General features: G+C 43.1%; 2 protein-coding genes across 3 annotated transcripts; both read right to left on the reverse strand.

Moving 5' to 3' along the window:
• Positions 1-48: 48 nt before the first annotated feature.
• Positions 49-9,195, reverse strand: LOC120685979 (DNA-directed RNA polymerase II subunit RPB1-like). 2 transcript variants are annotated; one of them, XR_005679912.1, is made up of 15 exons: positions 9,023-9,195; positions 7,655-7,918; positions 6,810-7,103; positions 6,567-6,725; positions 6,290-6,451; positions 5,911-6,131; positions 5,691-5,832; positions 5,262-5,597; positions 4,892-5,178; positions 4,534-4,792; positions 1,443-4,423; positions 1,248-1,319; positions 1,089-1,148; positions 465-1,000; positions 49-384 (listed from the first exon to the last, which is right to left on the reverse strand). XR_005679912.1 is itself a non-coding variant. In XM_039968128.1 (14 exons), exons 1-14 carry the CDS (start codon positions 9,104-9,106, stop codon positions 967-969), a joined length of 5,355 nt encoding a protein of 1,784 aa, XP_039824062.1. In that variant the 5' UTR covers positions 9,107-9,195; the 3' UTR covers positions 49-966. The 2 variants fall into 2 exon arrangements, 1 of the variants encoding a protein (XP_039824062.1); XM_039968128.1 differs by having other exon boundaries at positions 49-1,000.
• Positions 9,196-15,867: 6,672 nt separating this feature from the next.
• On the reverse strand, positions 15,868-16,395 carry LOC120685533 (uncharacterized protein At1g05835-like). The gene has a single exon (XM_039967514.1). The coding sequence runs from the start codon at positions 16,368-16,370 to the stop codon at positions 15,975-15,977; it is 396 nt and encodes a 131-aa protein (XP_039823448.1). The 5' UTR covers positions 16,371-16,395; the 3' UTR covers positions 15,868-15,974.

Consider the following 16,395-nt stretch of genomic DNA (forward strand, 5'->3'; position numbering starts at 1 on the left):
ATTTAGCTTAAAAATAAATTGCAGATATGCACAGCAAAGCATGTTATAAAGGTGGAAAAAATCCTAGAATTTTCCTTGTAAGAGGAAAATTATCAGGGCCAAACCAGAGTAACGTTGTATGAAACAGTTCGTTTGCACAATTTGCTTATCCAACTTTTCCTCTAAAACCTTCGTGGTCCTAGACTCCTAGTTTCCTGCTACAATACTCTGTCACCAGAATATGTTTGTTGATGTCTCATAGATTAGAAATTTCTCCACTTAAAAGGGAACAATAAAACAGTTTCACATCTGAATCTTATCATATATATCCGGCATACAAATCAAGTTTCATAATATACAGCATGGTGATCCTTCCAATATTTCATCAAATCTTGCCGCTTCAATCTGGTAAAGACAAATTTAAGTCATGAGTATCCCAATCACATGGTGGAAACTGAAATATACTAAACAAGATCCAACTTTACCTTGGTTGCCAGTCTCCACGGTGTTTCTTGGTACTATTTCCACATTGAATTCATGAATCCAGGAAAAGTATACATGTATTTGTATCATCAGGAAGTTCCACTGATTTTATTTTCATCATTATGGGATCTAAAACTACAATGGTAGCAGAGAAGGGCATATGCAATAGATATTTGCAAATGAATTTCAGACACATTTCTTTATACGACTCCCACAAAGGGCATAATTTCCTCCTAGTCAGTTACAGAAAAAGGTTCAGCGACTACAGTCTTGGAATTCCTGCAAGACACCATTTGAACATCTACAGTAGTTTCAAGAGTTCGAGAACCAGGACCCCCATGTTGGTTTTTGTGTTCACATATATTGTTCAGTCATTAACTGTACAGAATCAGAAAGAAGCAGAACTGTAGCGCGATGGACTCCTTTCTTCCTCTGCAGCCATCAACAATCTTTTCTCAGTGCTTCACAAGTGCTCTCAGTCGGCTTGAGAGTGAAAGCTGGAGACTAGTTCGATGCAGTGGAGTCACTTCTACTAGGGCTTCACAGTAGGAACTAATTCAGAAATGTGACTAATGATGTCTTTCAGAACAGGCAGGTGATACATTCCTAATGCTGTGCTAGATTACCTGTAATTTGGAGAAGTTGGACTGTAATCTGGACTAGGTCCTCCAGAGTTGTCAATTGGGCTGCATAAGTCAAGCAATGCGTTAGCAAACCCACAACCTCTAAGAAAGGAACATACGACTCAAATGGAGCCAGATGATGAAGCCTGAATGGGGGCTTACCTGGTTGGGTTGTATGACGGACTTGGCAGTGAATATGTTGGCGAAGTCGGTGAGTATGTCGGCGAAGTTGGGCTGAGATGGAAAAAAGTGATAGAAGCAATCAAAACATACATATATGAACACAGATCAACAAAGGAAGCATGGGTATTATCAGTTTCGAAAGATCAGTTTGCAGCTCTCTAGAACTGTCAGTACCTGTAGTCTGGAGCAATCTTGGTGTCTGGAGTCATTCTTGGGTTGCTTGGAGAGTAAGTGCTCGGATAATACTTGGCAGATGAAGGATTATAGCTCGGTGAAGTTGGGCTGTAGTTTGGCGATGTTGGGCTGTAGCTTGGTGCGGTCGGGCTGTAACCAGGCGATGTAGGGCTGTATGTAGGTGATGCTGGGCTGTATGAGGGCGATGAAGGGCTGTATGATGGAGATGTAGGGCTATACAATGGTGATGTCGGGCTATATGATGGTGATGCTGGGCTATATGAAGGCGCTGTGGGGCTGTATGCAGGAGATGTAGGGCTATATGTTGGACTATAAACTGGCGAAGTGGGACTGTAATTTGGAGAAGCAGGATTATAGCTTGATGTGGGACTATAGCTAGGAGATACAGGATTGTAAATTGGAGTTGTGGGTGAGTATGCAGGAATCTGTGAGTTAACTGGGCTCGATGGGGTGTAAATTGGAGTTGTGGGTGAGTATGAAGGAATCTGTGAGTAAACTGGGCTCGATGGGGTGTAAATTGGAGTTGTGGGTGAGTAAATTGGACTTGCTGCACTATATGATGTTGAAGTAGGAGCATTAAGCAGTGATGCAGGACTGTATGCTTGAGAAATAGGAGTATAAATTGGTGATATAGGAGTGTATGATGGAGAAATGGGGTTGTAACTGTCTTCTGAGCTAGGACTTGGATTGTATCCCCCAGAGTATTGAGAGTAACCTTGTGAAGGGAAAGGTGATAACGCCATATGCCTGACATATCGCGAGAAAGAAGCATTTGTATCAATGGGGGAAGCCCTGAAGTCTGGACTCATCAGATAACTTGGCGACATCATTCCTTCATGATATGGTGTTCCAGAGAGGGGTGGTGTTGGTGTCATGCTAAAGTCACATTCCAAATAGCTTGGGAGTTGAAGTTCAATGCTCTGTTTCAGCATCTGGTCATTTAGAAATAGTGTGCAACCTCCAGTACCAATAGGAGCAAGCTGACCAAGCATAATGTTCTCCGTGACACCGTTCGGGTAGTCAGATTCAGCATACACAGCGGCATCAAGCAAGATATCCACAGTCTCTTCAAAAGAACATCTCATCAGAGGTCCTGTGTCATTGCGATTGATACCATGCCTTGTAATTGCCATCAGATGACCTCTATATGTCATTGTATCGCAAAGAATGGCCAGATGCCTATAGTTTACATAGGATCCATCAAAAGATATGACCACCCGAAGTTCATCCAAGAGGGCCCGACGGACAGCCTCAATTCCAAGAACCTCAATCACTTCAATCAAATGGTTACTTGTTGTTCTTGTGGAATCAACGTCCTCATGGCACATGACAGCTAAGAGATTGACACCATCCGTATCAAGCATTACCTCTTTAACTGGATTGAAACCACCATTTGTGATGCGCAGACGTAGGATAAGCTTATCTGCATTATCATCGCTAAATATGCATGATAAGTCATCATCAAACTCGCTGTTGATCTTCTCAGCGATATCAGCCATGCTCAAATTCTTATCAACCATCATCTCACGATCAAGCTCAATACGCAGTAGCCAAGGAGAAATCTTATCTGGGTCAATATCCTCATCAGGCATTTCATAATACGACTGGACAAATTCCACATCCTCTTCGATGATGGTCCTCGTAGGATCAGGATCATACCAAATCTCAGTAGCATGGGTCACACTGCGCAGTGTAGTGTACTCCAACGCACATTGGACATTCTTTGCCAATTCTTTCTTCTTGTTCACCTCAGGCTTTAGATAAACAGACAATGATGGTGTTTTTATCTTCTTGGCAACATTAATGATCTCTCTCAGCCTGGGAACTCCAAGAGTAACATTCTTGGCACTAACACCAGCATAATGGAAGGTATTTAGAGTCATTTGAGTTGCTGGTTCCCCAATGGACTGCGCAGCCACACATCCAATCATTTCACCAGGGGCCACCAAAGACTGTGAAAACCTTGACACAATCTCATCAATAATCCATTCAAATGCTTCCCTTGTAAGCCTATATTCGTTCAGGACCCTCTTGCTAGCAAATGTGGCACGGAGATGAATATTAAAGAACAAAGTTGCGTTCTTCTGTGCCTCAATGCTTATAGCATCACCACCATGCACAACTTTAACTCTTTCTTGCAGCTTATCTATTGCTTCCACAATTTCCATCGGGTGCATGTCTGAACATGTTCTGGTGTCAATCTTGAATGTCTTCTGGGCATTCCAGATAAGCCGCTTGAGATTGACAGGCATAGGCCATGTATTAGCACCATTCGTAGCAATCTCAGTCCCAAGCTGGAACCGGTCAATTTCTAGCTTCTGAACCTCTGCCTCTAACACATTTCTGAATTCAATGATGGTCTTCAAATCATCAACATGGGCAGGCAGCAGGTAGTTAGGCTTCCAGTTCTCATCATCCAGTTCATAGCGGAATGAATTATCAAACTCATCCTTTTTCATCTGCAAGGAGTCTAACTTCTGTTCTTCAATCCAAACAGCATCCATGCCATCTTCCCCATATAGGAACTGAATGACATCTCCCAAGGAATTTCTTACGGTACCATCATATTTCACCATGATGTCTTCCATAGCTTTCACAAGCCTGCGTTGGATATACCCAGTCTCAGAAGTCTTCACGGCCGTATCAATCAGACCTTCCCTACCACCTATAGCATGAAAGAAAAATTCTTGAGGTGTCAAACCCCGAAGGTAAGAGTTCTCCACAAATCCACGACTTTCAGGACCATAGTCATCTTTTGTGAAATGAGGCAATGTTCGACCACTGAAACCAAATGGGATCCACTTCCCCTCAACATTCTGCTGTCCAACACAAGCAGCCATTTGCGAAATGTTAATGAAACTTCCCTTTGAGCCTGCAGTGACCATAGCCTTCAAATTGTTGCTTTCAGATAAGCTATTCTGAGCACTGCTTCCAGCATTATCACGAGCTCTATTAAGAACCTGGAAAGGAAAGAGAAGTTAATAACTGAACTGAGAGGGATAATGCTCTTGTTTGATTGAAAGATCCATAAAATAAGAAGCAATATATTATCAAGGAGGCAAACAACTACCTGGTTTACTTTATTTTCAAATGACTCCATCATTGTGCGTCCTGCCTCCGCTTCCAATTGCTTATCATGTGCTTGTTTAATAAGCTCCTTCACATCATTCTTAGCTTTAGAAATTGTATGATTAATCTGCTCCATGGTGGCTGCATCTGCAATCATATCTCCTATTCCAATACTGAAACCACTTTGAAGAAGCCAGTAGTTGATAAGCCACTGTGTATGACCTGAGAACTTGCATGCAGCATCTGGACCAACATCTTCCCTGCAAAGAAATTGAAATTAAACTTGCTTAGTATAAACAAATGAGGAAATACTAAACCATGCAACTTCTGTATCAAAAAGTTAACTGAACCATAATTACCAAATAACATGAATAAGACTTCCACTGCCTGTTCCCAGAGTCTTTTTGCAAAGTGTACCAGATAGGAGCTCTCCCTTCTCTATCCTGACCACAGTGTCACTAGGAGTAATGAATCTTTTTTCTTTTTCGGAATGCCAGGAAGAAAACCGTATCAAATTTATTTTATTGGGGATAATGAGGTTTAAAACTTGTTTCCCAGTCCAAATAGGCCTTGGTTTTAGAATGGCAGGAGCAGAGATCTTTCCATCAAAGTCTTCCCACCACATCAAGATGTTCATAAATACATCCTGGAAAGAATTTCACAATATTGAACAAGAAAACTTAAAAGGAAATATTGATGGAATGGTAAGCAGAGTTTATCCTTATTAACCTTATCAATGAGAGTGTCCCTTTTGGTGATTTTGCGACATCCAAGTAGCGTGTCCTGGACAATACCCATCACAGGCCTATTTGATTGTGGAGACACAATACATTTTGGCACCATCATCAACTCTAGAACTTCAGCTCTGGTCTCAAACGACTGGGGTACATGCATATTCATTTCATCACCATCAAAATCAGCATTGTATGGTGAAGTGACAGACAAGTTCAACCGGAAAGTTGAGTAGGGCATAATTTTGATACGATGCCCCATGATAGACATTTTGTGTAGACTTGGTTGCCGATTGAAAAGAACAAAATCTCCATCATTAAGGTGCCTCTCCACCTGGGTGATCAGGCACAAAAATGGTAAAGAAAACATTTGGATGGGACTATTAAAAAAGCATAAGTGCTACAATTACAATGAAGTCGTGCTCACCTTGTAACCAAGCTCCAAATGCAGGTCGCTGCTTTTCTTCACATAACGAAGATCAAGCCTCTGACCATCTTCCCTAATAATGTACTTTGCACCTGTCTTCCCTGGAGGTAGGTGAGGCCCATATTCTACGAGTTCTTTTAACCTGAGGTCAGTGGATTCATTGCAAGTGATCAGCGAAATACAGCATTTATGTAGCATGTCTCAATAACAGTGAAGTTACCTCTCAATGTTATATGGAGTGACAGTTTCTGGATATGTCAGGTTCAAAGCAATACTCCATGGCACACCTAATTCATCAATGTTAATATTTGGATCTGGTGTGATAACAGTGCGGGCTGAGAAATCAACTCTTTTCCCCATCAAATTTCCTCTAACCCGGCCTTCTTTTGCTTTCAACCTGCTGCAAATTGATTTAATAGGCTGTCCAGAACGTTGTGTAGCCTGATCATTTGGGGGTGTGGGGGGAAGGGAAGGGGGGAAGGGAAGCAGAAAATGATAACTTAGCATGATATTAAAGTAACATGAAATGTGATATTGCAACAACTGAGAATCTGATTTAATAAGTAAAAACATGAAGAACGAATTTTTAGATAACTCACCCTGGGTTGCCCAGGAAGGTCATTATCAAAGTACGTAGCAATGTGAAATTGCAACAATTGAGCAAACTCTGTTATAATGTGAGCTGGAGTTCCGTTTCTCTCTTGCCTTCTCAAGTTCTCATTGTGCCGAATTATCATAGCTAATTGATGAGTCAAATCATCCTGTAAGAAGGAGATGAAAGGCCAAGAAAAATAATAGTGAGCTGCAAAAGTGAAGCTGCAATCCATGCATGCACTTTATCGCTGGACACAAAATAATTAGTGGTATTAAGCTCACCTCACTTCTGGAAGAAGTGCCCATCATGACAGATGGCCTAACAGGGGGTGGAGGAATTGGAAGAACCTGGAGTATCATCCAATCTGGACGGGCAAATTTGGGATTCAAGCCCAATAGAAGACAGTCCTCGTCACTTATGCGCTTGAGAATATCAAGTACCTGGTCCAACAAAACATGTAAGAAAAATAAATGATTGCAGTAACTTTCTTAGAACAACTTGTTGAATTGGCTAGTTATATATACCCTCTCAGCAGAGAGAATCTGCTTTCTTTCCACTGGCTCAGAGGGTTTCTCTTTATCATCATTTTTCTTTGGTGCCTTGAACTCCACAATCATCTTCATACCGTCAACTGTAATATTTGGCTGCATAGAACCACAGCAGCCTCTTTTCCTTACAGGCTCACCAGTATCTTGTCTCTCCTGAATACAAGGGTCATCCCCGCCACAAAACTTTTTGCTCTTGCAAGCATCATATATTCTCCTCAACCTATTCTTTGAGTTCCTGATTTTCAGAGCCTGCTTGAACTTGTTATTATCCTGTGACATGAGCATCCATGTCAAATAACATGTTAAAAAACATGATGAGAATGCAGAGTGGCTAAACATGTACAACAGGTACACAAGAAGTATGTGAAAAGCTCCAGAGTTGGCTCATAGTCAGAAGTTTAATTGTTCCGATTGTTTTATGCAAAATACCAGATAATGTGTGGCTAGGGTGGGTAATATAACGAATGCAAAACATATTAAGAATAGTCTGCTTCTAAGCTTTGCATGAGTCTTATATTAGATCATAGAGTAGTCTGCTTGTAGATGTATCTTAAGATGGATCATAGATTACAGCTGTCAGTCTGTGTTCAGCATCACACTGTGTTTACAGTTTATTTTGTCAGACACGCCTACTGTGATAAGAGCAGACCCTGAACAGGGCTTAATGAGGTACTAACAAAAAGATAATTTGATTCATTAATGTCATGGTCAGGATACAGAAGGCTCTTATGAGTTCAGTGTGCTTCAAATTGAAGTCAGGACTCCTCTCAGTATACTCAATTAAAAAGAAAACATACATCCTGTGTAAAACTAAGGGATACCTCATCAACGAGGATCTTGGAGCAGTTGAAGCAGACACAGCGCATGATGGAAAGTACAGTCTTGATGAAGCCAATGTGGAACATTGGCTTGGCGAGTTCAAGGTGACCAAAGTGGCCTGGGCACTCTGCCATCCCAGCCATGCATGTCTCACACTTGATTTTTCGGTCGACAGTCCCCATCCGAGGGTCACTAAGCCCACCAGATTTCAGCTTCCCCTTCTCCATAGTCTCTGCATATTCTATTTGTGCCACCGACATTTGCCTCTGTAAAGACACACAGAGATATAAATTCACCATTAAATAACGACCCCTGAATTTGTCCAGGCACTGCAAATGTGCCAATATTTCTTTTATTAAAGCTGAGCCTAATAAGGCAAAGTATTACACAACATTAGTGGAACCTAATGAGGGAAACAATTAAACCCGTCACCAGTGGCACTTAATCATTATGTAACATTAATGTTGTATTTCAGCTGTACTGGAGCAATTATAGTCGAATATACCATTTTTTCGTACTTTCCAGTTCAGACTGCCAGTTGAAATTAAACTTTAATCAAACTCATTCTAGACGGTCTGGTTCATCATATACCCATATACAGATATGCACAAAAAAAGGAACGAACAAAAGTACAAAGCCAAAGTTTACTCCAATAACAAGTCACGACAGTGCAAGTTTTCTCTCAAATTGGTTACATTCTGCAGCACAGAGTACAGGTGCTATTGAATTTCAGACAGTACAAGTGAAGTTCCAACTCCACTATCTATGCTGCTAAGTGCAGATCACTTCAAACCAAACCACACAAACCTCTTCAGTTACAGCAATGGTACAGCACTTTTCCTCAACATGCCCAAATAGGCGGGGATGGGCATGCATAAAACGGTAAAACCAAGTGCAACCTCCCATCTCACTGATATTACATTCTCAAGTTGGTTCAGTTTCGCCATAGAGGATGGTTCTATTGGATTTCGTAGTACAAAATACATGTGCTAAGTTTAAACTCCACCATCCGGTCAAGTGCAAAACAGTTCAAACCAAACCACAAATCTGCACGGTTACAGCAACAGTACAACATTTTCCCCCTCAGTTTTTGCAATTTTTAGGTCGTTCAGTTGCACACGTTCTGAGTTACTCAGATCTAGCAGAGCACCAACTCAACCAACCAAGCAGCCGTCAAGCGCAAACCCCTCACAGATTACATCCAAAGCGTCCAATTAGACTCCTCCCACCAAATCCAAGCTCATCGCAGCAGCACGCGAGCTACAAACCACCCACGAGCCCACCGCAATCCCCCCAAACCACCCAGCCCGCTCGAATTCGAACAACGATTTCAAGCAGAGAAGGGGGGCAAGCGAGCGAGGGGGCATTACGATCTCGTCGGGGCTGAGGACGCCGAACTGCACGAGCTCCACCTTGGTCGTCTCGGCCGGCGAGTAAGGGAACCGCACGTCCATCCCCACCTCCCCGTCCCCACACGCGCGCGCGGCGGCGGCGGCAGCCCGGACCCCGAGCAGATTGGTTTGGGATGGGGAAAAGAAAGGGAGGGGGCTCGTCCTCTGGGAACGGGAGGGGGGTGGGCTATATTTATAGGCCTAGCGTGCGCCGCGGGGGCTAGCGTGAGCCCGTGGAAATATCTGCGCGGCCTGAGCACCCGTGGGGGCGGTGCACAGGTTAAAGGCGGTGCGGGAAGGCGTGGTGCTCGTGGACCGCGTGCGGGGAGGCGCGACGGGGTGGGAGGGAAACCGCCTTTGGGGAGTGGCGTGTGGGCCGTTGGATGGGGAAGGGACGGGCGTGATGGGGCCGAGTCGGATTCGGGCGGGATTTAAGCGGGAAGGGGAGCGCTCGTGCAGTCGTGCTGGTGGAGGGGTTGGGGTTGTGGGCCGGCTTTGACGTCTAAGTAACTGATGGGCTAAAATTCAATGGGTCGCTAACAGAAATAATTCTTTTCTGTCGTGAAATTCAAAAGTGAATTTCCCTCCTGCCCAGACCTTAGCATTTTGAATTAGTCTATTAGAGCATTTTAGGTGTCGGGATCTAGCCATCTAGGTGAAGGATAACTGAATGATGAACCTCAACCAATTCCAAAAAAGAATGAACTATTCTGTTCAGAATATGGACATAGAATTGGTAGATTATTGGATCAGATTTAAGAAAGTATTAAACCACGTCTGAGGTAGAAGAACCTGGATGAGTTGGTTGGTTGCACCGGTACTAGTTGAACTAAATCGATCCACAACGCTGGTAGCGGGTCGTGAGATGTATTGGAAGCAGTACCACTTATTGCGTGGCAAGGGATGAAAGAGGGTTGTTGATAGACTCGGACTGCACAGCTAAGAGCATTTCCAAGAGTCTTTCTAAATTTCAATCTTTAAATCATTATTTGAAGAGTTATATATATATTCTATACATCTTCACTCTCTAATATTTTTTCTATATCTTGTTTACACTCCAGAGAGCTATTTTCACTATCTATCTTTGGCTAACCAGAAATCTGGAATAGATGATGGCTATATTTGGATAACCACCTAGAGAAGCTCTTGGAGGCTATTTTTTTTTATTAAAATCTCTATTTCTAATAATTAAAATAAATATAGAGAGTCTCTTGGAGTTGATACCATCGCCACTGGCGAGCCATAGCCCACCATCAACAGCCAGTGTCCAAGCAGGTTATATTAGCATTTAGAGTCAGTTGGATCCATGCCACTACAACTTCTTGAAATTGGATTTCATGTTGAAATTCATGCCATTGAGTGGCATGATTTTCAACGTGAAACCCAATTTCACGGAGTTGTGGTGGCATGAATCGAATTTTCCCTAGCATTTACTATGTACTCCCTCTATATACTCCTTCCATATAGTTTTTAGAAGATGTCCTGGCTCAAGCGACGAGTTGAAAAAAGGAAGATGTCGTGTGCATGCAGGGCTGCTTTGGACGCCGCCCCCCTGCACGCGTGCTCCGGCTCTCGCGCCGAGTTAAGACAACCGCCTCGCTCAGGCTCGCACGCAGACCTCATCGTCCACCAACCAGCGAGCCCCACATGCAAGGCATGCCGGAGAAGCAGCCGCGGGAGCTCCCGGTTTCCGACGTACCGCTGCTCCGGTACCCACACTCACTTAGTACCGGTCAGCTGGCCCGGTACTAAACGGCTCGTTTAATACCGGTTGGTTACCAACCGGTACTAAATTGTTGGCCACGCCAGCAGCTAGGCCGAGCAGTTTAGTACCAATCGGTATTAAACGATTTTTTTTCTTTTTGATGCTTTATATTTGTTCTCTTTTCCTTTCAATTTTAATTAATTAGTATTAGTAGTCGTACTCGCAGCGGTTTGTGTATTCGTACTCGTATTCGTATCTAGAATTCGTATTTGTATATGGAGCAAAGCAAATAAAAAAATTATATACATATACATACATGGATAAAAGAAATGTTAGAAATTATATACATACATGGATAAAAGTCAATAATATTTACAAGTATGAATTCTCATTAGTTTTTTCCGACAAATTCTTCAATAATTCTAATCATCTGCATCGTCATCGGCATCGGCATCCTTCTTGCGTTTGTTGAGTTTATCAGCTCGAGCCACACTTATCATTGGATCGGAATAAAATTCACCTTTTGGATTTATCACCTCATCCAACAGGAATCCACATAGTGCTTCTTGAATTGCCCTGATTTTTTCCGGTTCGATGAGGTTCTCTTTCAGTCTCCAAATCTGTCAACAACAAATAAACACCAATAGTTTAATTTAGTACCTGCATGGAATTAGATACAAGAAATTGTTACTAATGTTATACGTACTTCGAAGTTTTCTTGTGTCACCCTCTTGGTTTCTTTGGAAAAAAGTGCATGTGCTCACATACGTAGTATCCGTAGAGGTTGGTTCCTTGTTGCTGTCTCAAACACAATATACATATATACATGTTATTAAATATTCATACTGTTTGAATAAATGAAAGTAGATGTGCGATATTCGTAACGGCTTGTTATAGTTGAATTCAAGCTCAGTCGGTGTTAACGCAACTCCTAATTGTGTTTTGAGGAACCGAGACCATGCCCTTTGCATGATGTCTATGAGATTTTGATATAATTCTGGTGGTTTATTCAAGGAGTCCCACACAGTAACTCGGGACCGATCGATTTCGATCACAAGTAGTATCCAGTGGAAACTGTTGATACATACATATGGATACAAGAAATGTTAGATATATACATTTATTGGCTAGTTGAAGTGTCTCAAAAAATGAAAGGACTCACTTGAAGTTGTACGGCAACAGAATGAATGTGCGATCGTGCTGCCCTTCCAAGAACATGACTAAATTATTCTCGGTCCGATGAAGGATTTCATTATTGGGACCCAGACCGTACTCCTTCATCGCGTCCTCATATATACCGCACCGCATCGTGGATATCGATGCTAGCCCCAAATAGCAGAGTTTTCACCGAATGATCAAGGTTAACGACATATTCATGATCCGAAACATACATTTTTTAAACTTCTCGATTGTTTCAATATGAGCCCCAATAAATACATCATTAGAGTGACAAAATAATGCAACTAAATGCATAACAAATACCAAACTAATTAACCATGCCACTTGAAAAAAATTGAAAAAAATCTGAACAAATTATTAGAATAAAAATGAGAACATAAATTATAAATTATAATTATTTTGATACTCTTCAGTTCAACGCGAACACGTCGTTCCACGCCATAAGGGATGCGCAATCAATGTTCGCGGCTTTGTTTCAGGCTCACTTTCTCTAAAACCATCGAGAAGAAAAAATATTTGTTTCGAAACATGTATATGTCGTCAACCTTGACCCTGCAGTGATAACACTGACATTCGGGGCTACTATTGACATCCACGACACAGTGCGGTACAATAGGACCAGATGAAGGAGTACGGCCTTGGTCCGGATAATTTCATTCTTAACTGGCTCAAAAGGTGTGGATTTCATAATTGAGACCAAGACCGTACTCCTTCATCGCGTCCTCATATATACCGCACCGTATCGTGGATATCGATGCTAGCCCCGAATAGTAGTGTTTTCACTGCAGGATCAAGGTTAATGACATATTCATGATCCAAAACATATATTTTTTAAACTTCTCGATGGTTTCCATATGAGCCCGAATAAATACATCATTAGAGTGCCAAAATAATGCAACTAAATACATAACAAATACCAAACTAATTAACCATGCCACTTGAATAATACAAAATCACATTAATTCTCAATCAAAAAAACCTGAATAAATTAATTGAGAGAAATCTCTAATTAATTGAAATAAATCTCTATAACTCCTAATTATTTTGACACCCTTCAGTTCCAGGAGAACACTCTTTTCAATATCCAGAAACCATCTAGAAGAAAAAAAAACTTTATTTCGGAAAATGTATATGTTGGTAACCTCGACCCTGCGGTGATGACAATGCCTTTCGGGGGGACACGGTGCAGTACAAGAATGTCACCAATTGGCCAGTCGCAGCACCAACATTTCCGGTTAATAGGAACACAGCACTAGGCACAGGCAGCGTGCTCGTTGATATGCTCTCAGTGCAACAAAGGCCACGCTGACTGCGTCAAATGATGTCTTCGTATCAATCGGAAGTGCTGGTGATGCGACCAACCGATTCGCGACGTCCATATAGCGTATAGTGTTTCCCCGAAAGGTAGTGTCATCACTATTGGATGGAGATTAACGACGTATACTTGTTTCGAAATAAAGATTTTTTTAGCTTATAGATAGTTTCAATGTGAGCCTAAATAAATACATCACTAGAGTGTCAAAATAATCAATTTATAATAAAAAATCTATTATAATTCTTTCATTAGTTCATTATAAAAAAATTAACTATCCACATTATGGTTATATCTACTACAATCACATGTTTTGTCTACACTCATTCTAAAAATTTCTACTATCCACATGCTCATCTGAATCTAAAAATAAAAAAAATGTGCTACGGTCATTTGTAATATATAGAAAATGATTGAAAAATATGTCTATAAATTTTTCATATTCAACCTATCTAATAAACCTACTCCCACATTCAAGTCGTCGGTTCTATATATCTCAAATCATTGCATAAATCAAAGAAATCATACTCATCCTCACTATTTCTAAAACTCACAAATTTCTCTAACTATAGAGCATAAAACGAAGAATAAAGACTATCAATGAAGAGAGGATGAAGTTGCAAACCTTTGGCGCACTTGAATGAGTCCAAATCACACAAAAAATGGATCAAATAATGGCGGCGCAACTCTAATATGAGAGAAGAAACCGAGCTCGAGCTAGCTCTCTGGTGAAATGGGCACTGGCTCGGCTCGGGGAGGAAGAAGCCCCAATTTATAGTGGGAGCATTAGTACCGGGTGGTGGCTACAGCCGGTACTAAAGCTCCCCATTTAGTACCGGCTGGAGCCACCAGCCGGTACTAAGTTTCCTGGCGCCAATTTAGTACCGGCTGGTGGCTCCAGCCGGTACTAAATTGTCACTAGCCGTTGCAGGCGGCTGTCGGGGGCTGTCGGTGGTGCACTTTAGTGCCGGTTGGAGCCACCAGCCGGTACTAATCGGCTCCCATGTGCACTGTTTCTTTGACCCAGTACTAAATTTGCACGTTAGTACCGGCCGAAACCGTGACCGGTACTAACGGCCGCGGACGAATGTGCGTTTTTCTAGCAGTGGGACGAGCTGTTGTGGGATCGAAGTCAGAGGAGCTCCCATCGGCGCCGCTCCAAACCATGGAGTTCAAGCTAGAGCTCATCGCGTTGGAGTTGCAGGAGCTCGTCGCGCCGGAGTCGCAGGAGCCAGAGGAGGTTGTCATGCCAAAGTTGCTAGAGCTCGCACCAGACTCGTAGATGGCACCAGACTTCATCACCCCGGAGTTGCAGACGCGCCGGACTTGGAGATGGTGCTGGATTCCTTGCCGTCGGGCTCTTTTATATGCGCTCACTGTCATCTCGTCCATGAGGACCGCCAATCATGGAATCATGCGGACACGTGGTTGTGGCCATGCTCTCGCTGCGGTCTCATCCACGCGGAATACAGATTTGGCGCCATGCTTCACGGTGTCGACGAGTTCGGCTGCTTTGTTTAATTTTATTCCCGATCTCAACAATGTCGAGTTGGATGGTCAAACTCTCGTGTTACCTCCACATGTGCTCAAGATGCTCGACGAGAAGCATGAGCGTGAGCTCGCTGCCGGGAAGGATGACACCAAATCATCAGTAAGATAATTAGCTTTAGTTCTAACTAGGTGATTGTGCTCGTTCGTGCCCGCATGTTAACTTGTTTAAGTATTGGATACGTATTGGTGCCCGCATGTTAATTTGTAAGGATCTATATGATCGAGTCATGGACGGAGGGGGGTAGTCGGACTCAGATACAGGAGTGATTTAGGAATAGGTATAAATTAACCGTTACAAGGATGTCTCTACTAATTAAGCTAACTAGCATCATTCTAATTATTTAATGCAGCAAGAGTAGCCTCTACTTCATCTAGCAAAGATGGTTCACAAGGGATGGAAGTTGGCAGCCGATCTTCTCTTTCTAATGTTTCTTTTTCCATGTGAGGAATCTTGAATTTTTTGCATCCTTTCAACTTCATAGCTTCCATCAAAACACTTTGTAGCGTTACAAACATTCGGTTTGCTTTGTGTGACGAATACTCCACGAATGCCTACAAAACAAGTGTGCAAGAAGTGAATCAATGAGCAAATTTGTTGATGAAGAAACAATGAAACATGTGCAATACTATGGACATAGAATTGGTAGATTATTGGATCTGGTTTAAGAAAGTATTAAACCACGTCTGAGGTAGAAGAACATGGATGATTGGTGGGTTGCACCCGCACTTGTTGAACTAAATGGATCCATTAGGCTGGAACAGGGCCGTGAGATGTAGTGGAAGCCCTACCACCTATTATGGTAAATATTTTAGGGCCGGCCCACACATGCTGTTGGACCGGGCTTCAAGAGAGGAGACTAGGCCTAAAAAGATTCGGGACGGTCCAAAACCAGCCCAAAGTAGTCCATGGGATTAGGCACGAATTAATTTTAGACCAAAAATGATCTGCCATCCTCCCACCCCAAAGAAAAAAAAAATCCAAACAGAAAATCCAGGCCCAAAGTTTGGGTCGGCGACAATGCAATAGAAAATCCAAACAGCTCAAGTGGATCATGCATGCATAATCAAGGCTCGATTTCTTGGGTACATATGAGATTTTAGAATTAGAATGCGGCCACCACATCAATTTCTTAGGCAAAACCATTCCCGGTTGAATGGTTGATCCGATCCCCTACAGGCTATAGCTAGCACGCCACCGTCGACGAGACCGGCCGGAAGCCGAACTGCTTGCTCCAGGCGTAGCTGAACGTCACGTCCCGCCCCTGCGCCAGCGGGGCGCCGCCGTTGACGAGGCACAGCCCGCCGCCGCCGCCGGCCGGCAGGACCTCGAGCTTCGCGGGGTCGATGGCCAGCGTGGTGTCGAACCCGGCGCAGTCCACCTTCACGTCGGACTGGGCGCAGCCGCACGTGTTGCGCACCGCCACCGCGTACACCGGCTGCCCGTGCGCCCACTCCCCCGTGCCGGACTGCGTCACCACGATGCTCGACGGCGGGCAGCCGCCGGGGGCGGCGCCGGAGCTGCTCGCCGTGGAGATGAGCAGCATGCAGGCCACGAGGATCGCCGCGGGCGTCGAGCCCATCTCTTTGCCTTTGCGACTTTGGAGT

This window comes from Panicum virgatum, chromosome 8N, assembly GCF_016808335.1.
Source record: "Panicum virgatum strain AP13 chromosome 8N, P.virgatum_v5, whole genome shotgun sequence".
Lineage (NCBI taxonomy): Eukaryota > Viridiplantae > Streptophyta > Magnoliopsida > Poales > Poaceae > Panicum > Panicum virgatum.

What these genes read in the sequence shown, in the direction of transcription:
- LOC120685979 (XM_039968128.1), bottom strand. Translation starts at nt 9,106, where the DNA reads ATGGACGTGCGGTTCCCTTACTCGCCGGCCGAGACGACCAAGGTGGAG. An exon ending in AGATTCTCTCTGCTGAGAGG is followed by an intron (nt 6,726 to 6,809) that starts GTATATATAACT and finishes TTGTTGGACCAG; the next exon opens with GTACTTGATATTCTCAAGCG. An exon ending in GCACTTCTTCCAGAAGTGAG is followed by an intron (nt 6,452 to 6,566) that starts GTGAGCTTAATA and finishes TCCTTCTTACAG; the next exon opens with GATGATTTGACTCATCAATT.
- LOC120685533 (XM_039967514.1), bottom strand. Translation starts at nt 16,370, where the DNA reads ATGGGCTCGACGCCCGCGGCGATCCTCGTGGCCTGCATGCTGCTCATC.